Source organism: Chiloscyllium plagiosum, unplaced genomic scaffold (assembly GCF_037043375.1).
Source record: "Chiloscyllium plagiosum isolate Xiang-an unplaced genomic scaffold, Cpla_swu_hap1 HiC_scaffold_4, whole genome shotgun sequence".
In the NCBI taxonomy this organism is placed as follows: Eukaryota; Metazoa; Chordata; class Chondrichthyes; order Orectolobiformes; family Hemiscylliidae; genus Chiloscyllium; species Chiloscyllium plagiosum.
Window position 1 is genome coordinate 129,099,098 of NW_028270142.1, and position 26,011 is coordinate 129,125,108.

The 26,011-nt window shown below is 44.9% G+C and overlaps 1 protein-coding gene across 2 annotated transcripts in view; it reads right to left on the minus strand.

Annotated features, from left to right (window-relative positions):
• lama1 (laminin, alpha 1) overlaps nt 1-26,011 on the minus strand; it is a 305,305-nt gene that overhangs the window by 40,538 nt on the left and 238,756 nt on the right. For both annotated transcript variants that reach the window (XM_087986673.1, XM_087986674.1), the window contains 11 exons: nt 22,622-22,724; nt 20,318-20,434; nt 18,889-19,071; nt 18,470-18,624; nt 15,558-15,701; nt 9,643-9,776; nt 7,650-7,806; nt 7,419-7,543; nt 4,652-4,802; nt 2,732-2,876; nt 913-1,054 (listed from right to left, as the gene is read on the minus strand). In XM_087986673.1, coding sequence (XP_087842799.1) covers nt 913-1,054; nt 2,732-2,876; nt 4,652-4,802; nt 7,419-7,543; nt 7,650-7,806; nt 9,643-9,776; nt 15,558-15,701; nt 18,470-18,624; nt 18,889-19,071; nt 20,318-20,434; nt 22,622-22,724 — 1,556 coding nt within the window. The remainder of the gene's footprint in view (nt 1-912; nt 1,055-2,731; nt 2,877-4,651; nt 4,803-7,418; nt 7,544-7,649; nt 7,807-9,642; nt 9,777-15,557; nt 15,702-18,469; nt 18,625-18,888; nt 19,072-20,317; nt 20,435-22,621; nt 22,725-26,011) is intronic.

Sequence of the window (26,011 nt, forward strand, 5' to 3'; positions counted from 1 at the left end):
CTAACACTACAGGCAATTTCGCATGACCAATCCACCTGACCTGCACATCTTTGGACTGTGGGAGGAAACTGGAGCACCCGGAGGAAACCCACGCAGACACGGGGAGAATGTGCAAACTCCACACAGACAGTTGCCCAAGGCAGGAACTGAACCCGGGTGCCTGGCGCTGTGAGGCAGCAGTGCTAACCACTGAGCCACTGTGCCATGTATTCCTATAATCGGTATAGCTTGACCTTTTATTTATTTATTTTTCTAATTATTTTACCCCTAAGCATTTGTACGTAAGAATCTGTACCAGGATACCTTTGTGGTGCTGTGAGTCTAAATTTTTCAGTGCATTCATTTGAGTATGTGACGGAAAAAGCTAATGCTAATTCTAAATGGCACAGACCTCATAAGCCGTTGAGCTGAAAACGTGTTGCTGGAAAAGCGCAGCAGGTCAGGCAGCATCCAAGAAGCTGATTCTGAAATGGGCCACTCAGTCAAATACCACAAATACTCGTGAAAGGAAACAGTGAACCAGCTTTCAGTGAAAAGAATACTTTTCAGTCAAAACTGATTTAGTGATGTGCATTAGGTTTTCTGAAGGGTCGGCTTGGGATGGACATTTGGATCAATCGCTGCCAATTAAAATAAAATTCCGATGAAACACAATCTACACCATGTGGCTTCTGCTTATTTTAATCCCTGAGTTACAAACATCAAGAAGATTCAGAATCATTTTAGTGCTGCGTGTGACAAAAATAACAATTTGAACAAACTCCGACGGGTGGAATGAGTGCATGACAGCCGAACCTTTCAAGGCTAAAAACGTGAGGCTTTAACTCTGGGAACTTTTATTCCTACCGTTGGTTGGAACCAGTGAGACGACAGCAGCACTGTACTCTTGACCACGGGAACACATTAAACTACCTGTAGCTTCTGGAGCGCGGCAATCCTCCGACATAGATTGGATCTTTGTTCCCACGATTGAGATCTGAAGCAGTTCCTGGTGATTCTCCTTGCTTGGTTTCTCGATCCGTTGAATTAAATGGGTCCATGACAGCCAAAATACCTGTGAATGTTCAGTGTAATCTGTTAGTAAAAACAATCCTGGAGATGTGTCACTTGAGATCTCTAGGTTTATGTCTCTAACGTTAGTGGTCAGGGTGCTATCCTTCGTGCCTGTAAACATATCCTGTACTGACCGGACAGTGAATGATATCAGGAAATGTGACTATTAAGTTCTAATGGTCAGGTGATAGGCTAATGGTATTACCACTAGACTATTAATCCAGTGGCCCAGGTAATGTCCCAGGTAATCAGGTTCAAATCCCACCATCATAAACAGAAAAACAGAAGTTTCTGGAATAGCCCAGTATGTCTGGCAGCACCTGTGAAGAGAAATCAGAGTTAACGTTTCGGGTCCTGCGACCCTTCCTCAAATCCCGCCATATTGGAATTCAATTAAAAAAATCTGGAACTCAGAGGCTAATGATGATCAGAAGACCACTGCTAATTGCTAGGGGAAACTCAGTCTAGTTCACTAATACCCTTTAGGGAAGGAAATCTGCCACCCTTCTCTGGTCTGGCCGCCTAGCCATGTGGTTAACTGTCCTCTGAGGAAATGCCCACATTCTGTGAATCAATTTTTTTTTAAAAATGGTATTGTAACCAGCAATTATGGTCCTTATAGCTACTGATAATTAGTGTCTGGACTCATACACACCGACTAAAAACATCTTTGATGCTGGAGTATGACCGTGGGTTTATTTACTCGGTAAATAACTTGTGGGAAATTTGAAACAAACAGAATATACCACTGGTTGTTTGGTAGCACAGAACTTGAGTACTGGGCTCATCAGGACAATTTGCAAGAATACCAACTGAAGGAGGTAGATTAGATTAGATTCAATTCCCTGCAGTGTGGCCCAACAAGTTCCCACCGACCCTCAGAAGAGTAACCCAACCAGACCCATTTCCCTTTGACTAATGCACCTAACACTATGGGCAATTTAGCATGGCCAATTCAACTGGCCTGCACATTTTTGCATTGTGGGAGGAAACCCACACAGACAAGGGGAGAATGTGCAAACTCCACACAGTTGCCTGAGGCTAGAATCAAACCTGGGTCCCTGGCTTATGAGGCAGCAGTACTAACCACTGTGCTGCCCCATTAATAAACTATTGATTGGTTAACCATTGATACTGAATGAGAGGGAAGTGCTGATTGTTAGAAGCATCATCATATCTCACTGTCACTACAAGATTGGGCTCTATGATTCATGAAGAAAGGCCTGATCCTGTCCTGTACTGGTCTCTGTTCTTTGAGTAGCGTGCTAGGACCATTTCAAAGAGCAGTTAAGAATCAACCACAGTGCTGTAGGTCGGGAGTCATATGTAGGCCAGACCAAATAAGGATGGCAGAATTCCTTCTTCAAAATAATTGATAATGGTCACCATTTGGCTATTTTATTTCTATTTATTGAAAGAAAATTTCACCATCTGCTATGGTATGACTCGAACCCATGTTGTGAGTGCATTAGCCCTGGATGACTAGGTGAGTGAGATTGCAACATGTCACTGCCTGTCCTTATCAGGGAATCCAGCTGAAACAACAGAATGGACTAGGTTAGCTACTCATTTGAAGTCCCATTACTAAGCATTCTCCAGAAAGGGGAATTTATAAAACTTTATGAAACCTAATGAGAAACACAAGCTCATTGGCTGATTAAGAAATCTCTTTTCTTACCTAGCTTCCGGTTGCGCTGAAATGCAATTTTAAACCATGTTCCATTGTTGTATCTTTTCTCTGACATAAGGGTTAGAACTCCAGACCCTAGGTCAAAGGTCACTCGCACTTTCCCGTCTGCCAGCTCTACTGCTAAGAAATCTCTCTGGTGAAGGGTAAAAAGGAAGAAGGTTACTGTGATGGTACTATGGCTTTAAGAGATGTATTACATCCTGGCATTTTTTATGAAGAAAGCTTGAGATACAGGAGATGAGCAGTTTGTTCAAACAAACAAAGTAAACATCTTGTGAGCCTTTTTTTAAGTTGGAACAATAGCAGCAGCCTGAATGGGTGGGGCCAAGCTCCCTTAGAACCAGAATGTTTGGTTTTAGTTTTTCAGTAGCAGTTGCTGCTGGGATCTTGAAGCTGGATGTGGAAGCTCTTATTCCTCTCTCTGTTAAAGCTAAAAGCTTGGATTCTCTTCCCGCTGCTGGAATTGCATGTGAGACAATCTACTTTGCTGAACTTGCCCTTGCCAAGGATGTGTTTATGGGATGTTACTACATTGGACCAGTTGCTGTTTAGCAATTAAATAATCTATTGTTCTGTTACATTTTCCAATAAAGTTGTTGTTCCAATTTTATGTTTCTCTTGTTTGTATTTTAACTATAGTACATGAATAAAGGGTGTTTTGCTTCAAGACTGACCAATGGGATTGCACCTGTAATGCAACACTTGTAACTTGCCTTTAAAATTAGGGTAAGTTTGGGTCTAAATTATTTTCTTTATACATTTTGAGGAGGTTTGGCCTTGCCCCTAACAGTAAAGGTCTCTGATCTTTCTGCAAGACAGCAATAAAATGAACATTCTTGAACCCCGCTTCCACAATTCTCCCTCATGATTTGGACATTCTGCGGCTGTCTCATTTTTTTGTTTTGTTTTATGGAGGAAACATGGCAGGAAGCAGATAAATCTACAGAACAATTTCTCATAAGCACGACCCAGTTCACCCTCTCCACTCCTCGAGAAACAAACTCCGCCTGCTACTCAGAAACTAACTTCCCCGTCAAGGGTGGATACAGGAGTGCAGTCCTTTTCAATGTTTCACAGCCAGACACAGGTTTCGGTGTGTGGAGGGGCCGGTTATAGAGAATCTGAGCAGAACTGATCTGCCTCAGATAGTGTTACAATGCTCATGATTAAAGGAGCACTCCACACTTACGGTGTGTTCACCAGGCTGCCTGCGAACACACTAGTACGCATCATTGTTCAGATTACACAAAGATAAAGTCACCTTAATCTTTGCTCTTTTTTCAGAGTGTGACTGGTGGTGGTTTAGCCTGAGAGTCTCCACACTTCAGGTAAGGGGAGAGGCTAAGAAGGGCAGTCCGACATGGTAACCTCAGCCGGTTGGTGAATACACACTGGTGGTGGCACTCTTCATCACCAACTGGCTACCCAGCCAACTGACACCTTACATAATCCATACCCACCCACCAAACTGTCAAATTGCTTCGGAAATTCACATAAGAGGTGACCAACCAGAGAAAAGTCATCTTCTTGAGTTGAAAGGAAGGAGCTGCTCCTCCAATCAGAGTCTGCTTCTCTCCTGTCATGTGACAGGCCAAGAAACAAGCTTTAACTGTAGAGGACAATGCAAGGGGGAAGGAAGTGTCAGCTGGTGGGTGCTGGGAGAGACCAGGGCCAGTTGGGGAGCTTTAGACTCAGGGTCCCAGGGCTGGGAGAGGGGGCTCCACAGCAGGGTGTCCAGGGACGTGCAGGCTTGGTGGATGAGCCATGGGAAATGCAAGGTCACAGGGATAGGGTGTGGAGGTGGGTCTGGGTGTGATGCTCTTCGGACGGTTGGTCGGGATTCAATGGGCCAAATGGCCTGCTTCCCCATTGTAGAGATTCTATTAAAGAAAACTGATGGATGCTTACGGTGCCATTTGAAGCGAGGTAGAGGAGCAAGCCATTTGGTGAGAATGTGCTGAACTGCATCACCAGCTGGGTTGTTGTGGAACGTAACACTTTCTCGACAGCTGAATAGCCACTACCATCAAAGTGGAAAGCAATGTCTTCGTTCTGTGACCTGCAGAGTACGTACAATGTAATTCCACAATAAATCCTTTCCACCTGATGTACATCACAGATTGACATCGTCACACAGAAACGGCAAGGTAGGCCTGCGGTAAAATGTGTGCTTATACTTTTTGACAAGAGGAATAAAGGAGCTGAATATTATTTAAACAGAGAAAGACTGCAGAAAGCTGGATGTGGAGGTCCTCCTGCATTAATCATAAAATACTAGCATCAGACATTAGGGATTGGCATGTTAAATAGAATGTTAGCCTTTATTTGAAAGGAAATGGAATATAAAAATAGTGAAGACGTGCTAAAGCTACACAAGGTCATAAGGCCATAAGGTCATAAGGTCATAAGAAATAGGAACACGAGGAGGCCATTCAGCCTCTCATGCATGCTCCATCATTCAATAGGAACGTGGCTGATCCAACATTCCTCCTTTTCTGACACTTTCCTGTCTTATTCCTGTAACCCTGATTCTCCTACTAATCAAGCATTGATTTATCTCCGCCTTAAACATACACAAGCTGTCCATAGCAAGGAGGTCCAAACACTCTCAACCCTCCAAGAATAAATCCCTCCTATCTCAGTCTTAAATTTGTACCTGTTCATTCTGAGATGATGCCTCTGCTCCTATACTCTCCCATAAAGAGAAACATCCTCTCAGCATTTACTCTGTCAAGTCCCTTAAGAATTCGACATGTTTCAATGAGATCACCTCTCATTTTTCCAAACTCAATTAAGCAGAGACCCAACGTATTTAACCTTTGCTGTTCAGTCAATCTGGAGATCTTCCTATTAAGTAATACCTATCCTTAAATATAGGGACCAAACACTTCACAGGCCTCAAGATGTGGTCTTACCAGCATCTTCTTGGCTGGTGCAGCAGCAAGGTCGAGGACATGGCTGAATAGTTGCAGTTGTCAGTGACTATGTGGGTTTTGTGAATCCAAACAAAGCAATTATATAGAGGTAGTGAGGTATTTTTGTTGGAGGACAAGTCTGAATATGGTCAGGGTCCACAGCCTTTGCAGTATCTCATGCCTGCATATGTTTCTGGACTGCACATTGAATGAATCAAACTGGACGCAGCCTGACATTTGAGATGCTGGGGGACTCTGGAGGACGCCACAATTCACAAGATTCTTTTCATGTAGAAAGAAACATTCAAATGTGGTTTGGCAGGTAGAGAAAAAAATAAATTCCAGAAATCTGAGATCGAAATAAAAACTGGCTGAAGTTTACAGCAGTTCAAGGAGCAGGTGGAGGTGAAAGTCAGATGAATGTTTGAAGCATGATCCATTTCGACATCCTGATCTTTAAAGAATTGTTAAAATGATTGTGTAAACTAATAGTAATGTCACTGGTTTAAACAACACCTTTTTATCACGGTGTGCAGCCTTTTATGAACAGACATAAAATATATGAAATTCAACAAAAGGAGAACAGATAATGAGATTGCATATCCACATACTAATGGACTGAGCATTCACAGCATGTCGTGATTCTAAAAGCTATGAACAATTATCTTGAGTCCCATTTGCTTGAAATGAAGTTGACTGTGTTAGCTCCTACTGTAATTTTTGAGGGTGGGCAATAGACTTTAAGTAGAATGGACCATACACATTAATAACATGGTGTGGTGGTTCACCACTGCTTCCTGATCGATGATAGACCAGGAAACTCCTTTGCTCTTATCATCTACTATCAGATGTATTGAGAAGATTTACAGTCTCAACAGTCAACTATTTGCCCAGGACCAATGGGTCCTGGCATGGAACTTAAACCAGGAACTTCTGCCTGGGGCGGGGGGGGACGGGGGTAGAGATGCTGCCCACTGTGCTACAAGAGCCTGTCTAAATAACAATTAGAAAGGTGATACTTAACTGCAATAATTTGTACTGACAATCGCAACGAATTCCATCTCCCAGATGATGTACAAAAGCCTCTTAATAATGTCAACTTCTCTCAGAAAGTGGTAAAGTAAGGTTTCAGCTTGGAATGTTTGGTGTCACCACCAATCAATCACAAATTCAAAAATGAGTTCTGAAGGAAGGTTACTGAACCCCAAGCGTTAACTCTCTTTCTCTCTCCACAGATGCTGCCAGACCTGCTGAGTTTCTCCAGCAATTGCTGTTTTTGTTATGGATAGTTGTATGAATAATAAAAGGAGAACATAAACCATGTGACCTAATATTTACTGGCATAATTGGAAACATCGCTGGTTTAAACAAGACATTTTTCCAATGGTACAGCCTTTCACGAACAGCTACAGAGGAAAGAACTAGAAATAAAAAGAGAAAAGGCTGGAGAAACTCAACACATCTGGCAGCAGTTCTGGTTTCAAAATATTCTCTGCTTCTCTCTCCACAGGCGCTGCCAGAGCTGCTGAGTTCCTCCACCACTTTTGGTTTTTATTTCAGATTTCCAGCAGCTTACTCCTCTTTTTTTAAATTAAAATGGGAAAGGACAAGCTGAGGTTGTTGTTGCAGTGGGCCAGCATGGATACAACAGAGCGAATGGCCACCTGTGCTGTATCGATTCTGTAATACTATGAACCTTTGAAGGTGGAAATGCTCACCAAAGTGATTTTAAACAGCAAGAGTGATAGGGCCTGTTTTACCTCGCAAAGCAGCCACTACAACTCCCTTCTCTTCCTCGGAAGTTCCACAAGCCGATGGATTTCCCATCCAGGAAGGCTTCACCCAAGCAACCTTTGAAGTGGGTAATCCTCACAGCCGCTACTTTCTGTTGCAAAGGCAAATGATGTTATTTCAAAAAGACAATAAAAGCGCAGGCGTTAGACAAGAGGAGGCCAGCTGTAAGCAGTACAAATCAGAGAAGATGCACTGACCTTCATTTGTTTCGAGAGACCCCCAACAAACACGAGTGTGGTATTGTCCACATCCAATACAGTGGAGGTTCCAGGAGATGAGGCTGTCTTTACCACTGGCTTGTCTAAACTGGACGCACCAACTTCTTGAACAGATAAGGTACCCATACGGCCAAACCTACCAAACACATTTTGTTCAGCCAAACAAATAAAGGATTTTAAAACTCAACATAATTAGTGTTACATGTTTATTTTCCAGCTAGGAAAAGGCAATTTTCATTTACATTGCAATTACACATACCTCACAATTACCTTGTAAAATCTAATTCCAGTTTAGTCTCAGCCACAGAATTGAAACTCTTGCAGCAATATGCTCAGTTGCAGTGTACCGTGTTTCAGTTAGTTAACATGTAAGCAGTTAGTAGCATCTCAGTTCCTGATTTTAAATTAGAACATAAGGCACAGCAGAATATGTGTGAAAGATCAGGGGCTGAATCACCCTCCAGGGAAATAGGTTAACTCAGGACTCCTGACCCCTGCCCTGTCACCGCCCGTCCACTGCCCTGACCTCTGCCCTCTGCCCTGACCTCCACCCTGCCCCCGCCCTCTACCCTGACTCCCCCCGCCCTCTGCCCTGACCCCTGTCTACTGCCCTGACCCCTCCCGTTCACTGCCCTGACCCCTGCCCTGAGCCCCACCCTCTGCGCTGACCCCTGTCCACTGACCTGACCCCTGCCCTAACCCCCACCCTTGGCCCTGACCCCCGCCCTCAGACCTGACTCCTGCCCTCGGTCTCTGCCCTTACCACCACCCTCTGCCTAGACCCCCGCCCACTGCCCAGACCCCCCCTGACCCTTGCCCTCTGCCTTGACCCTCGTCCTCTGCCCTGACCCTCCGCCTCTGCCCTGACCCCCGTCCTCTGCCCTGACCCTCCCCCTCTGCCCTGACCCTCGCCCTCTGCCCTGACCCTCCCTCTCTGCCCTGACCCCCGTCCTCTGCCCTGATCCTCCCCTCCTGCCCTGAGCCCCGTCCTCTGCCCTGACCCTCGCCCTCTGCCCCGAACCTCGCCCTCTGCTCCGACCCCCATCCTCTGCCCCGATCCCCGCCCTCTGCCCCGACCCCCGCCCTCTGCCCTGACCTGACCCCTGCCCTGACCTGACCCCAGCCCACTGCCCTGACCTCACCCTCGTCCTCTGTCCTGACCCCCACCCACTGCCCTGACCCCAGCCCTCTGCCCTGACCCCCGTCCTGTGCCCTGACTCCCTGTCCTCTGCCCTGACCGCCCCATCCACTGCCCTGAGCTTCACCTTTGAGTCTGACTGATTGAATCGCGCTGTAGAGAGATGGGAGCCTACTGCTATTGCCCAGGAACGGTGCTCCAAGATGAGAGGCAACGCACTGCCACAAAGTGGAGAGTTTCCTGAGGGAGGGTTGAAAATTACGATGGCTTGATTTAGCAGGGAGAAGGTGCCATCGAGTGATCAGAACTGAGAGAACGACTGACTGTCATCCAATCGATCTAAGAAATAGACTCCAGAACAGCCTACTCCTGTCCCTCCGTAAGTGACCCAAAATTACTTTCATAAATAATAATGAAGGCATTGGGTATAGGTAAGGGGCCTTATAGTGTCCTGTAATTAAGCCTGTCACCCCACTGCTGCCAATCCTGGGTCAGCAGCAGTGCAGGGCAGGAAGGGGTAATTGGCTGGCTTCCACAACCCCTCCCCAAACCATCACTTGATCCCGACAAGTCCCTAGTTCAGGACACATGCAGGAAGATTCCTGACAGCCCTGGCAGGGTCTCTCAGGGAATCAAGAAATATAAGAAGCAGGCAGCAATGAAGAGCTGAAAGCCACCATAGTCAAAAAGCCATAATTGTACTGAATGGTGGAGCAGGCTTGACATGGTCTCACCCTGCTCTTATTCCTGATAAGTTACCAACACTTCAGGATAATCTAGAGGTGACCGACAGCCTGCATCAGGCAGGGAGATGACGAAGGAATGCCCACTTGCCTGGCAGCGTGAATCCTGTACCACTTGTTGTTGTTAATTTGAAGATCGGGGTATTCCAGTCTCGTTGTGCCAGAGCCCACATCCCATAGGAAGACAACCCTGCCATGTCTCATCTCCACAGCCAGGAATTCAGTCTGAGGAACAGGCAGAGACTTAGCACAACCTCGTTTCTTTCTGAAAATGATTAAAGCTATACAGGTGCCACTTTTTGGGTTCAGAAAAGATTTACAAGGATGTTGCCAGGGTTGGAGGATTTGAGCTATAGGGAGAGGCTGAACAGGTTGAGGCTGCATTCTCTGGAGCGTTGGAGGCTGAGGGGTGACCTTATAGAGATTTACAAAATTATGAGGGGCATGGATAAGATAAATAGACCAAGTCTTTTCCCTGGGGTCGGGGAGTCCAGAACTAGAGGGCATAGGTTTAGGGTGAGAGGGGAAAGATATAAAAGAGACCTAAGTGGCAACTTTTTCACACTGAGGGTGGTACGTGTATGGAATGAGCTGCCAGAGGAAGTGGTGGCGGTTAGTACAATTGCAACATTTAAGAGGCATTTGGATGGGGATATGAGTAGGAAGGGTTTGGAGGGATATGGACTGGGTGCTGGCAGGTGGAACTAGATTAGGTTGGGATATCTGGTCGGCATGGACGGGTTGGATCGAAGGGTCTGTTTCCATGTTGTACATCTCTATGACGCTATGAGATCTAAATGGAACAATGCATTTTTAATCTTGTTTTATCTGAAGCAGAACGAGAAAAATACCACAAGCTGCAGTATTCAAGACAAAAGATCTGACTCAAAAATCAGTGTAAAAATTGGTAAAGGGTTTCCTAGACCTTGAAGAACTTCTGGACACACTAATTTAAGAACATTATTAAAAGGAACACATTAAGAGTATTACAAAGTGTGATTAAAAAAATGCATTGTTAAATGTTGATATTCTAAATATGGTGCGTGCCTGCAGAAGGAAATGGTTCACAGCATCTGGTAAGACATGATCTGCCCCTGTCACACTGTGATTCCACTGTTCGTTCCTGGAACGTAAGGGTGAGACATGAGTAATGTCATACTGAAGAATGTGATAAACGTTTATTATAACATTTGGTATCCACAATCACAGGCACGTGCATCTCTGGAGTGTACTGAAGTACACTTCTCCCAGCATGTCGTGCTGCAAGAAGACAGAGTTCAGTAAGAGGGAGACTGTGAGCGTTATATCATTAGGTTACATATGGTGAAAGTGGCATGTAAAGTTCTATATCGTCTATTAGCTGTAAAACATCACACAAATGCTGCAAAAAAACCAAAAAAAACCTGTGCAAACTAATAGCATGTTGGGAGGTCTAAATGGAAAAACATTTTAAAAACTTTGCTCCATTGCAACCAGTCCATTGGTATATTCCCAGTGTTGCTTTTGGAGTTTGCATCATGTACAGCCATGGTTGAGGTGCCAGACGATTAGGGGGTGGCTAATGTCGAGCCTTTATTTTAGAAGGATTGTAAGGAGAAGCCTGGGAACTGTAGACCTGTAAGTCTGACATCAGTGGTGGCGAAGTTGTTGGAGGGGATTATGAGAAATTGAATTACAAGCATTTGAAGAGGCAAGGACTGATTAGTGGATACAAAGCTGGCCTGACGGTAGGAGACGGTAGGATGCTGGTACATGGTTGTTTTTCTGACTGGAGACCTGTGATGACTATCGATGCTGGGTCCACTTTTGCTCGTCATTTATTTAAATGATTTGGATGAGAAAGTAGGAGGCATGGTCAGTCAGTTTGCGGATGACACCAGAATTGGTGGCACAGTCAACAGTGAAAGTTACTTAAGATTACAAATGGAACTCGATCAACTCTTACTGAACTCTGTCTTCTTGCAGCACGACATGCTGGGATAAGTGTACTTCAGTACACTCCAGAGATGCACGTGCCTGTGATTGTGGATACCGCCTGGGTCAATGGGCAGATGGAGTTGAACTTGGATAAATGTGTGTTATTGTATTTTGGTAAAACCAACAAGGGCAGGACTTATACAGTTAATGGTAAGGCCCTGGATAGTGTTGTTGAACAGAGAGATCTAAGAGTTCAGGTATATAGTTCTTTGAAAGTTGCGTCACAGGTAGACAGTGTGGTTAAGAAGGCGTTTAGCGCGCTTGCCTTCATTGCTCAGAACTCTGAGTTGGAATGTCATGTTGAGGCTGTACAGAACATTGGTGAGGCCTATTCTGGAGTACTGTGTGCAGTTCTGGTCATCCTGCTATAGGAAGGATATTATTAACTTGGAGAGGGTTTAGAAAAGATTTATCAGGATGTTGCCAGGGCTGGAAGGTTTGACTTATAAGGATAGGCTGGGACTTTTTTCCCTGGGGTGTAGAAGGTTGAGGGGTGACTTTACAGAGTTTTATAAAATCATGAGGGGTATGGATAAGGTGAATAGCAAAGGTATTTTCTCGAAGGTGGGAGTGGTCATAAGTATTTTTAAGGTGAGAGGAGAAAGGTTTAATAAGGACCTGAGGGGCAATGTTTTCACACAGAGGGTGGTTTGTATGTGGAATAAACTGCCAGAGAAAATGATAGATGCAGGTACAGATTCAACAGTTAAAAGACACTTGGACAGGTACATGAATAGGAAAGGTTTAGAGGGATATGGGCCAAAAGCAGGCAAATGGGACTAATTTGGTTTGGAAAACTTGGTTGGTGTGGTTCAGTTGGACCAAAGGTCTGTTTCTGTGCTGTATGAAGATACATTCAAAGTTTGTGAGAAGATTTGTAGCTCGGATGCTCGTTGCTGTGGTTCTGTTCGCCGAGCTGGAAGTTTTTGTTGCAAACGTTTCGTCCCCTGTCTAGGTGACATCCTCAGTTCTTGGGAGCCTCCTGTGAAGCGCTTCTGTGGTGTTTCCTCCGGCATTTATAGTGGCCTGTCCCTGCCGCTTCCGGTTGTCAGTTTCAGCTGTCCGCTGTAGTGGCCGGTATATTGGCTCCAGGTCGATGTGTTTGTTGATGGAGTTTGTGGATGAGTGCCATGCTTCTAGGAATTCCCTGGCTGTTCTTTGTTTCGCTTGCCCTATAATGGTAGTGTTGTTCCAGTCAAATTCATGTTGCTTGTCATCTGCGTGTGTGGCTTTTAGGGATAGCTGATCGTGTTGTTTCGTGGCTAGTTGATGTTCGTGGATGCGGATCGTTAGCTGTCTTCCTGTTTGTCCTATATAGTGTTTTGTGCAGTCCTTGCATGGGATTTTGTACATTACATTAGTTTTGCTCATGCTGGGTATCGGGTCCTTCGTTCTGGTGAGTTGTTGTCTGAGGGTGGCTGTTGGTTTGTGTGCTGTTATAAGTCCTAGTGGTCGCAGTAGTCTGGCTGTCATTTCAGAGATGTTCTTGATTTATGGTAGTGTGGCTAGTCCTTTGGGTTGCGGCATGTCCTTGTCCCGTTGTCTTTCCCTTAGACATCTGTTGATGAAATTGCGAGGATATCCGTTTTTGGCAAATACATTGTATAGGTGTTCCTCTTCCTCTTTTTGCAGTTCTGGTGTGCTGCAGTGTGTTGTGGCCCTTTTGAATAGTGTCTTGATGCAACTTCGTTTGTGTGTGTTGGGGTGGTTGCTTTCATAGTTCAGGACTTGGTCTGTGTGTGTGGCTTTCCTGTATACCTTGGTGGTGAATCTCCGTTTGGTGTTCTCTGTACCATCACGTCTAGGAATGGGAGTTAAAGTGCACAAACCAGACATCCCACTCAGACCCATAGTATCACTACCAGGGACACCATCACACAAACTGGCTAAAAAACTACAGCAGAAACTGAAACACCTGATCAGCGGATCCAGACACTCGATACAATCAACACAGGAATTCTTGGACATCATCAGCAATATACACATAGACAAGGAAGAAACCATGGTCTCATTCGACGTAACGGCACTGTTCACCTCTATCGACAAAACCCTAGCCAGAGAAACAATAGCCAACCTGCTGAACAGACATAACAGACAACAGGACGTTGAACCTATCAACAAAGACGGCATACTCAAACTACTGGACTTGTGCCTCACAACACACTTCACATTCAACAACCAGATATACGAACAAATCAACGGAACACCCATGGGCTCACGATCTCGGGACTCATAGCAGAAGCAGTAATGCAAAGGTTAGAACAAACAGTCTTACCGCAAATTCAACCCAAACTCTTGGTCAGATACGTTGATGACACCTTTGTAATAATTAAAAACACGGAAATAGAGAAAACACACCGGATCATCAACTCCACACTCACATGAATCCGATTCACGAGAGAGGAAGAAAAGAACAACCAACTCCCATTCCTAGACGTGAGGGTACAGAGAACACCTAACGGAGAATTCACCACAAAGGTATACAGGAAAGCCACACACACAGACCAAGTCCTGAACTACGAAAGCAACCACCCCAACACACACAAACGAAGTTGCATCAAGACACTATTCAAAAGGGCCACAACACACTGCAGCACACCAGAACTGCAAAAAGAGGAAGAGGAACACCTATACAATGTATTTGCCAAAAACGGATATCCTCGCAATTTCATCAACAGATGTCTAAGGGAAAGACAACGGGACAAGGACATGCCGCAACCCAAAGGACTAGCCACACTACCATACATCAAGAACATCTCTGAAATGATAGCCAGACTACTGCGACCACTAGGACTTATAACAGCACACAAACCAACAGCCACACTCAGACAACAACTCACCAGAACGAAGGACCCGATACCCAGCATGAGCAAAACTAATGTAGTGTACAAAATCCCATGCAAGGACTGCACAAAACACTATATAGGACAAACAGGAAGACAGCTAACGATCCGCATCCACGAACATCAACTAGCCACGAAACGATACGACCAGCTATCCCTAGTAGCCACACACGCAGACGACAAGCAACATGAATTTGACTGGGACAACACCAGCATTATAGGGCAAGCGAAACAAAGAACAGCCAGGGAATTCCTAGAAGCATGGCACTCATCCACAAACTCCATCAACAAACACATAGACCTGGAGCCAATATACCGGCCACTGCAGCGGACAGCTGAAACTAACAACCGGAAGCGGCAGGGACAGGCCACTATAAATGCCGGAGGAAACACCACAGAAGCGCTTCACAGGAGGCTCCCAAGCACTGAGGATGTCACCTAGACAGGGGACGAAACGTTTGCAACAAAAACTTCCAGCTCGGCGAACAGAACCACAGCATGAAGATACATCATTATTTACGGAATTATTTTCACTTGACACATTTGTACAATGCCTCATAACAAAAACTACAGTTAGCAAAAGATGGGAAATGCTGCCTTCCTGAAGTAGTCCTACAAATCATGAGAAGTTAGTTGTTACCTAAACACTACTGCTGTTCTCACACAAGAGAAATGGAACTCCTGATCTGGAAGGGAATAGTTTCATTTCATTTACATGGCAACCTACACTCATTGTACCAAAGCATTTGAAGCATAAGTAAACCTCAATGGGCGTACACCACTGCAGGTGCGTCGATTGGTTCACTGGTTTGACTATTTTAATGGTCTGACAGTCCTGTGGCACAGTAGCTCGGTGGTTAGCATTGCTGCCTCGCAGCGCCAAGGACCAGATTCAATTCCAGCCTCGGGCGACTGTCTGTGTGGAGTTTGCACATTTTCCCCGTGTCTATGTGGGTTTCCTCCCACAGTCACAAAGATGTGCCGGTCAGGTGAATTGGCCATGCTAAATTGCCCATAGTGTAAGGGGCATGAGTAGGGGAATGGTTCTGGGTGGGTTACTCTTCGGATGGTCAGTGGGGACTTGTTGGGCCGAAGGGTCTGTTTCCACACTGTAGGGCATCTAATCTTTAATGGTCAGTCCAGGCCACTCCACAGTTTGTAACAACAGATACATCAGGTTACTCACACTGGTGCTGCTGCCGAGGTAGAACAGCAAGTTTTCTGATTCGGAGGTTTTCACATTCAGTGTCAGAGTGTTGTAGTTGCTGCTTGTCACTGCTGGTTGGTAGGCACGGACACAATCATGGTTGGCTGATACTGCCACTTTAATCTGGGGAAAAATATCAAATTCATGATCAGTATCAAAATGGCTGGATTTGATATTGGCACAAGGGTGACCAGCCAAGACACAAGCACGGAGGTTTAGTAAGTTCTCCTCAGGAGAGTTCACCTCATCCATTCTCAGTCAGTTAGATCGTCCTCACAGAATAAAGCTCCTACTCCACAGGAATACACCAGCCCTGAGTGCTCACAGCTAACATGATCCTGACAAATAAAAGATACTGCAGCTTACTGGCCCATCCCCATTCTTATAATCGATTGTGCTCAAGCCTCAGTCCCTCTGTGCCTGAACCCACCTCAATCAAACACTCTATCCCGTTGCCTGTCTGTGTGTCCTTCTATCACCAACTTGCCCATCCCAACAAATACCCAGCATCCTCTGCTGGCTCCAAGCAGCCAAGCCTTCTCTCCGCACCTGCCCCCAACAACACTGCTTGAGCTGGGCAGCCCATTGCACAGCATTCCTCTGCCTTTGTTTTCTCCATTCAGGAGATGTAGGCTTTGCTGGCTACATCAGTAATTACTGCCATCTCTAACCTGTTTGAGAAGGAGATGGTGAACTGTCTCCTTGATTCACTGCAATCCTTGTGGTGTAGGGACAGCCATAATATCATTACGGAGGGATTATGACCTAGTGACAGGGAGTGCATGGGGATATAGTTCAAAGTCAGGATGGTAAATGGCTGGCAGGGAAACCTGCACACAATCCTATGTATTTGACACCCTTGTCCTTCTTTGTGGTTGAAGCAAATCTTAGCAGGACTTATACACTTAATGGTAAGGTCCTCGAGAGTGTTGCTGAACAAAGAGACCTTGGAGTGCAGGTTCATAGCTCCTTGAAAGTGGAGTCGCAAGCAGATAGGATAGTGAAGGCGGCGTTTGGTATGCTTTCCTTTATTGGTCAGAGTATTGAGTACAGGAGTTGGGAGGTCATATTGCGGCTGTACAGGACATTGGTTAGACCATTTTTGAAATACAGCTTGCAATTCTGGTCTCCTTTCTTTTGGAGAGATGTCGTGAAACTTAAAGGGGTTCAGAAAAGATTTACAAGGATGTTGCCAGGGTTGGAGGATTTGAGATATAGGGAGAGGTTGAATAGGATAGGGCTGTTTGCCCTGGAGCGTTGGAGGCTGACAAGTGACCTTATAGAGGTTTATAAAATCATGAGGGGCATGGATAAGATAAATGGTAAAAGTTTTTTCCCTGGGGTCGGGGAGTCCAGAACTAGAGGGCATAGGTTTAGGGTGAGAGGGGAAAGATATAAAAGAGACCTTTTCTCTCAGAGGGTGGTACGTGTATGGAATGAGGCTGCCAGAGGAAATGGTGGAGGCTGGTACAATTGCAACATTTAAAAGGCATCTGGATGGGTATATGAATAGGAAGGGTTTGGAGGGATGTGGGCCGGATGCTGGAGGTGGGACTAGATTGGGTTGGGATATCTGGTCGGTATGGATGAGTTGGACTAAAAGGTCTGTTTCCATGCTGTACATTTCTACGATTCGTTGAGGTCATGGGTTTGGAAGGTGCCGTTGGTGGCATTTTGAGAAGCTATTACAGCGTATCTTGCAAATGATACACATTGTTGGCAGTGTGTATCAGTGCTTCAGGGAGTGAATGTTTGTGGATGTGGTACCAATCAAGTGGGCAGCTTTGTCCTGGATGGTGTTAATCTTCTTGATTGTTATTAGAGCTGCACCCATCCAGCTAAGTGGGGAGTATTCCATTACACTCCTGACTTGGGCTTTGTGGATGATGGACAGACTTTGGGGAATAGGATGTGACTAACTCACTGTAGGATTCCCAGCCTCTGCCCTGCTCATGTAGTCACAGTATTTTCATGGTTGGTCCAGCTAGATTTCTGGTAACTGTGTTGTTGGTAGACAGTGGGGCGTTTGGCGAGGGTAATGCCGTTGAATGTCAAGGGGAAATATTGGATTGTCTCTTGTTGGAGATGTTCAATGCCTGTCACTTATGTCATGTGAATATTACTTACCACTGGTCAACCCAAACCTGAATATTATCCAGGTCTTGTTACATATGGGCATGAATGAATTCTATATCTGAAAAGTCGCAAATGTTGATGAACATCATCAGCGGCCATCCCTCTTTCTGACCTTATGATGGAGGGAACGTAATTGATGAAGAAAATGATGGAAGTCATTGGGCCTAGGACACTGCCTTGGGGAACTCCTCAGCAAATAAAACTAGTCCTTAAGATGTTGAACTAAAACTTTAATCTGTCTCTTATTTCCTGGTAAGACTAAGGACAGATTGCAGTTTTAAACAATGTTTTTAACTAGGCACAAGTTGAAGAGTAAGGCTGATACAAGAACACAACCAATGCCGTGAAAACAAGGGTTATGAGGCACGTTAGCAAGTAGCAATGAGGTTTTACTTGTTGTTACTGGGTTGAAAGCCTATAGATCATAGAGTTCAGGAAACCTCAGCATCACAGCAGTGTCTCTAAGCAAGAGCAAGAATTGAGTTGAAGTATGAGATGGTGCCATGAGTGACTTTAGCAGAATATAAAAGGTAGAAGAACATAATAAACACGGGTAGGAAGAGTCCATTCGGTCCTTTGGGCCTGCTATTACCAATCATGGCCAGTAGCGTCAACTCCAATTCCCTGCCCACTCCCCATCGCTGCTACAAACAAAACAACATCCCACCCCCACCACCACTTCTGGGGGCCAAAGCAAGTGACCACTGCCGTTAATCTTTCCTGCACCATCAATGCATCCCTGGCTGGCTACTCACCGAAGCAGCTTGCTTCCGCGCCTGACTGATCAATTCCTTTATCTCTGATAAGTTTCTGTTCAGGTTCTCCTCCAGAACTTTCAGCGGCTTCAGCTTCTCCAGCAGGTAGTTGGCTTGAACTTCAACCTCCTGCACCTTTTTACCAGCGGCCGCCGCTAAACGGGAAAGAGCAGAAATTTAAATACAGGCGGAACTGAACGTCACTGCACTGTGCATGTTACGGCTGGAAGCAAGATTTCCATTATTCTGGGATGAGACAGCAAAGTAGCAGAACATTTGACAGCATGGTTTTGACTTTCTTTCTTTTAAAAAAAAAGTAAATGTGTGATTGTTTGTTTTGGCTCTGCACATGTCCAGTCATGTAAAATAAGTACATTCGTCAAAAATGACCTTTAATCAATTTCTCACTGCAAACTTACCAGTCTTCGCTGAATCACTGATGAGGTCATTTGTTTCTCTGACGGTTTTATTGACTCTCGCCACGGAGCCAGATGTGCTCAGCAGCTGCTGACTGAACTGCTGAATTTCAGCAAGAGTTGCAGCTGCTGTCAGGTTTGCCGAGACTGCACGATCCTTCGCCTCTTGGAATCGAGCATCTGTCCCTGCAAGAAACAAATGAAGATGCTGCTGTTCAGAACCATCTCACATTTGGCGATCACCACTGTGTTCAAATGCCTCCAAGGCACTGACTCTTGGCACGGTGACTCAGTGGGTAGCACTGCTGCCTCACAGCGCCTGGGACCCCGGGTTTACATCCACCCTCAGGTAAAAAAGAAACAAAGTAAATTTAGCCCAGGAACAGGTTATCCGGCTCTCCAAGCCTAAGCCGATCCAAATCTACTGTCTTAACCTGTCGCCCAGTTCCCAAGCATCTGTATCCTTCTGCTCCCCACCTACTCATGCATTTGTCCAGATGCACCTACCATGCCTGCCTCTAACCACCTCTGCTGGCAATGCGTTCCAGACACCCACCACTCACAGGGTGACTGCCTGTATGGAGTTTGCTCGGGTGCTCTGGTTTCCTCCCACAGTCCATGTATCAATTGGCCATGCTAAATTACCCCACTGTGTCCAGAAATGTGCAGGCTAGGTGAATTGGCCTTTATAAATGCAGGGTTACAGAGACAGAGTTGGGGATGAGGGTAGTTATTCAGGGGGTCGATGTAGACCTGATCGGCTGAATGGCCTCTATCTACACTGTAGAGATTCTATCCACCTCTGTAACCTTCTCCAGCCCTGCAACTCTTCAAGATCTCTCTGTCTCTCATCCTTAATTTCCTTCCTTTCTCTCCTGGCCATTGCGTCTTTTGCTGACTTCGCCCCAAATCTGATTTCCCTCTGTAACATTTACCTTTACAAGACTTTCTGATCCCTCGAAGTCGCTTCTCTTGCTCAAATTATATCTGATGCACCACAGGGAAGTTTACAATAGTAAAGACACTGTATAAAGGTACATTACTACTGCTGTTGCATTTTGTGTCACCCAGAGCAGAGCACAGTGAAGCTCAGCTCCCTGAGGAAGTCCTCCCATTTCTCATCTGTACATCGTATCCAAGAGATCCAAATGAGCTCTATCACCCTTGAGTGGGAAAATCTAAATTTCCTGCACTGCGATTGTTTCTAAACCAGATTTCACAAAACTCCAATGACAATGGGATGGAGGGGAGGGAGGATTGCTGGTGACTGGATAGTTACATGTTTCTCTGAGTGGAAGACAAACACTCAAGACACGTTCTCCAGAGAGTTGCATAAATAATCTGAAACTTTCTTAGTGGATATTGTCCAACTTATTGTCCAAGAAGTTCCTACTTGGTTTTGTGGCCTGTTTCAATGACTAACTTCACTTACCATTTGGCAACTGTGCCAGAATGCGCCAGGGCTTGTTGAGGTGCCTGCTCACATTACCCACGCCCTTCTGAATCTGGTCCACCTTCCCCTTCAATCCATTCAGCTGATTCACAAGCCCTAAACATTTCAGAAGACGAAATAAAGAAACTGTTCAGATACCAGGTACATTCATTCTGGAGTCATCAAATGGTTACAATGCAGAAAGAGGCCATTTGGCTCATCACCACACTGTAAATTTCTGCAACAATAATTTAGAGCGTCTCACTTGTCTTGTCTTTTTCCCTGTAACCCAAGAATGTCATTTACACTTCAGCTGCTGATCCAGTGCCCCTCTGAATGCCATGACTGAATCTGCCTCCACTACGCCTCTCTAGTAATATGTTCCAGACCCTAATCAGCCAACATGTGAAAAGATTTCTCTTCATTCCAGCTTTGGCCCTTTGGTTAGTTGCTAAACTCTGTACCTGGTGATTGCCAACCCAATGGGAGCAGCTGCTCCTGATCTACTTCAACTTTGTATGATGTTTAAAACTTCCCATCATAGCTCCTCGCAATGCTCTCCTTTCTAAGGTGAACAATCTCAGTTTCTCCAACCTATCCAGGTCACCAAAGTCCCTGGAAGCCCTCTTGTAAACCTTTGACATCCTGGGCTGGGACCGTAGCCCGGTGATTAGCACTGCACCAGAGACCTGGATTCAATTCCAGCTTCAGGTGACTGTCTGTGTGGAGCTTGCATGTTTTCCCCAAATCTGCTTGGGTTTCCTCCAGGTGCTCCGGTTTCCTCCCACAGTGATGACAGCGAGAGGCCAGTAACTGGCACTGCCAAAATAGCACCAGATTTTACCACCACTCAGCAAAGATGTAAACGAGACGGTGTGGAAAATCGGTGGGAGATCCACCAATTTCTGTCCTGCATCGCTACCAACTCCGACCTGACTGCAGATACAAAACAACTAAAGGTACATCAGGTGAATGAAGTTCCAAGGAATATCGTCCCTACTCCAAGAAAACTCAGTGATTTGCAGAGTACTGACCATTAGCAATGGCTACTTGTTCTCCATAAAAGACAACTTGGGGGTGTGAACTACCCCTCCCAAATCCCCCTGCACTTCAACACGATGGCTGGCAGACAAACTGTGAGATGTTTCTCCAGTCCTGCTGCCTTCAAGTAACTCCCAACAGTATTGTGCATATTTGTTTTAAGGTCGGCTGGGACTTTTTTACTGAAGCGTAGGAGGTTGAGAGGCAACTTGATGGAAGGTCATACATTAATGAGGGGTATAAATAGAGTTAATGGTTAGTGGCTTTTCCCTCGGATGGGGGATTTCAAGACGAGGGGGCAGATTTTTAAGGGGAGAGGTGAGAGATTTTAAAAAGACATGAGGGGCAATTGTTTACACTGAGGGTGGTTTGTGTGTGGAACGAACTTCCTGAGGATGTGGTGCTTGTGGGTACAATTACAACACTTAAAAGACATCTGGCTAAGTACATAAATAGAAAAGGTTCGGGGGAATATGGGCCAGGAGCAGGTAGGTGGGACTAGTTTAGTTTGGGATTATGTTCGTCATGGACTGATTGGTGTGTTTCTATGCTCTGTGAGTCTATGACAAGTGAGGCCCAGGCAGACAGGGAGGCTTTGAGTTTTCGCCATGTGGCAGTGAGGAGTAGGAGCCAGAAAGTCCAAAGAGGTAAGTTGGCATTGAATTCCTCTCAGGTTGGTTGTGACCTAACAAGAACAGGCCTGGTCCACCAGATCCTACACTAGGATTATGTGCCATTGAAACCTCTCCTCCCCCCCCAATCTTGCAATGCTGTCAAACCCCTCCCTTCTCCTTTGTGCTCACCTCAGTGCCAACAACTCTTCCATTTGGTCCCTACCAATGACCTGATTACACTGAAGATCCTATTGCTGCCCAACAGCCCTTTCCATTGGGTTTGGGTGTAAGGCTGATGATGAACATTTAATTAAGGCCTCAGAATTAAGAGCTTCCCCAGTCTTACACAGTGGAGGGTCAGGGATTATCTATCTATTCCTCATCGTTATTAAAGTTGTCCCTAGGTTTTCTGCAGAATACTTTTTAAAAAGGTCTAGAATGTGTGTTTTCAACTTAGGTCAGAAAAGTCACCAGATTTTTGGATGCAATCATAGAATGATAAAGCATAGAATGAGGCTATGGATCTCAGTGCACCTCTAACCAGTTAGTCCCATTCCTAGCTCATTCGTTGTAGCCCATTGACTTCACTGGTTTCCATTAAGAAGTGCTGAGATTAATACTGAATGCACAAATCAGTCGAGTTACTCACCAGCAGTTCTGTTTTTCAAATCATTTGCATCGCTTAGGATCTCTGAACTGCGCTGGGCTGACTTCCTGCCAAACTCCTCCAGTGGTTTTTGTGGACTAATGGCCTTAGTAAAGAGCAAAATGAATAGAAGCATTAGATCGAGGCAGCAGAGTCAGACAGAGAACTGACATTAGGATGTGGCAGCCAATAAATACAAATAATGGACCAGTCCAATAAGCATGGTTGGCATTCCACACTGCTTTTTGGTGAGTGCATTTTTAAAGTGTTTTGCAATCAGATAATTCCACCTAATAATGTGGTTGATCTTCAGCATTTGTTGCTTGCAGTACAGATTCCAGCATCTGCCATAATTTGCTCTGACAATGTGCTTGATCTAGTTCTTCACACTTGATAACAGACTCCAGGAGTGTGAAAGCCAGGTACAGAGTTAATGATGACAGTATGCAGGGATTTAGATTTAGATTTATTTAATATTGTCACTCCTACCTAGGTACAGTGGAAAGTGCATAATGTCGCCATGTTCCACTGCCATCTTGGATTACAGAATAAATTACTGATTAAATTATACATAAGGTAAAATACTAAATAAATTATTATTAAATGGACATTACTACAACTTGTCTTATGAGCAAAGGCTAAGAGATTGGGACTCTACTCACTGGAGTTTAAAAGAATGAGAGGGGATCTCATTGAAACATCGAGGTTTCGCAAGGGGTTTGACAGGGTGAATGCTGAGAACATATCCCCTCATGGGAGACACTCGGACTGGACAACATCATCTCAGAATTCAATCGTGAAAACTTAAGACTGAGGTATGGAGGGATTTCTTCTCTCCAAGGGTTGAGTGTCTTCGGAATTCCTTTATGAGGGGCATGGATAGGAAAAATAGATAAAGTCTCTTCCCTGGGGTCGGGGAGACCAGAACTAGAGGGCATAGGTTTAGGGTGAGAGGGGAAAGATATAAAAGAGACCTAAGGGGCAACCTTTTCACACAGAGGGTGGTACGTGTATGGAATGAGCTGCCAGAGGAAGTACAATTGCAACATTTAAGAGGCATTTGGATGGGTATACGAATAGGAAGGGTTTGGAGGGATATGGGCTGGGTGCTAGCAGTTGGGACTAGATTGGGTTGGGATATCTGATCAGCATGGACGGGTTGGACCGAAGTGTCTATTTCTGTGCTGTACATCTCTATGACTCTATCTGTAGGGGCAGAGTCCTTCTGTGTGTTTAAGGTTGAGATACAAAGGTTGTGGGGAAATGGCAGGAAAGTGGACGTGAGGAATGTCAGATTAGCAATGGGTTGGACTGAATGGTGGAGCAGGCTGGAGGGGCTGAATGGCCTACTCCTGTTTCTATTTCTTAAGATCTTACGGAAACTTGTTTGTAAGAAAATGTGCAAGAAAGGACATTGAGGAGGGCAGTGCAATCAAAATTTAGTGAAAAGAGTTTCCAGTGAGAGGAGGGAATAAGGAATTTGGTTGTTTACATGGCTGAGATCTATTGAACAGGAGACAGACTTGATGATTATTGTGGATTTTATCCACTCCAAAAATCATTTATGTTCCTAAGTATGATTAAATGATTCCAGGTAAAAATGCAGATTTCTTACTGCCGGTATTGTGCACCTGAGTGCTGCAGTGTTCCACAGAAACAAGCCTTTATTTAGTTCAGTAACTGTACTAAGATCAGGTCTGCACATGAATTAGTGAAGACTGACAGGCTTAACTAAACATAACAATGTCAAAGACCAGGAACCAGCTGGTTAGAGAAGCTGCCATCTGTCTGGTAGACATTATCTTTCTAGACTTTAGTAAAGCCTTTGACATTATTCCACGTGGTAGACTGATCAGTAAAGTTAGATCACATGGGATTCAGGGAGAGCTTGCCAATTGGACACAAAATTGGTTAACAGAAAGAGACAGAGGGTGGTGGTGGAGGGCTTTTTTTTGGAGGTCTGTGGCCAATGGTGTTCTGCAGGAATCGGTGCTGGGTCCACTGTCATTTGTCATTTAGATAAATGATTTGGATGGGATTTAGCAGGCTTTGTTAGTAAGTTTGCCGATGACGCCAAAACTGGTGGTATAATCGACACTGAAAACGTTATCTAAAATTACAAAAGGATCTTGATCAATGGGGCTAAACCGCCGAGGAATGGTAGATGATGTTTAATTCAGATAAATGCGAGGTTTGTGTTTTGTTAAAATGAACAAGGCAGGACTTATACAGTTAATGAAAGGGTCCTGGGTAGTGTTGTTGAACAGAGAGACCCAGGGGTTCTGGTACATAGTTCTTTGAAAGTTGCATCACAGGTAGACAGGTTGGTTGAGAAGGCATTTAACAAAGGCTTGCCTTTGTTGCTCAGATCATTGAGTATAGAGCATCATGTTGAGGTTGTGCAAGATGTTGGTGAGGCCACTTGTGGAGTACTGTGTACAGTTCTGGTTGCCCTGCTTTACGAAGGACATTATTAAGTTGAAGACGATTCAGAAAGTATTTACCAGGACGTTGCCAGGACAGGGGGGGTTTGAGTTATAAGGATTATAAGGTTATGGGAGTTTTTTTCCCTGGAGTGTAGGAGGTTGAGGGGTGATCTTATCGAAGTTTATAAAATCATGAGGCGCATGGATATGGTGAATGCCAAAGGTCTTTTCCCCAAGGTGGGGAGTTTAAAACTAGGAGGAGAAAGATTTAAAAGGGACCTGACGGGCAACATTTACACACAGAGGGTGTGTGGAATGAACTCCCAGAGGAATTGGGACATACAGGTACAGTTACAACATCCAAAAGACGTTTGGAAAGGTGCATGAATAGGAAGGATATGCAGGGACAGTGGCCAAACACAGGCATGTGGGAATAGTTTAATTTGGGAAACTTGTTTGGCATGGCTGAGTTGCACAGAAGGGTCTGTTTCCATTGTGTCTGGAAGAAATCAATACAGGAACAAATACGTTTTCCAAGAGTTCTGAGAATACTGTTGCAGATTGATGTCTCAGGCAAAAGTGACTTGGAAAGAGGGTGGCATGAAGTGAGGATGATGGGGGGATGTAGCAGGAGTTGAATTTGTGGGAGTTTTTTTGCAGTAAAGTGTTCATTGTACCTTTATAATAATGGCTACTGAGCCTGTGTGGAAGGAATTATGTCAAAACAGCATCAAATCACATGGAACTGGGAAATGAGCGTGTTGAGTTCTAGGGATGTCCCTTCTTATTATCTCCTAAAGGCAGCTAATACTGTGTAAAAGTACACTGCCATCAGTGTGGACTGCTTTTTGTTAACAACCCAGACTTGATCTTACCACAGCAACAAAGGAAAACATGAACTATCAATGAGCAACTTTCATTAGCAAAAGATAAAATGCAATGAATCTAAATATAGCAATGACTAATC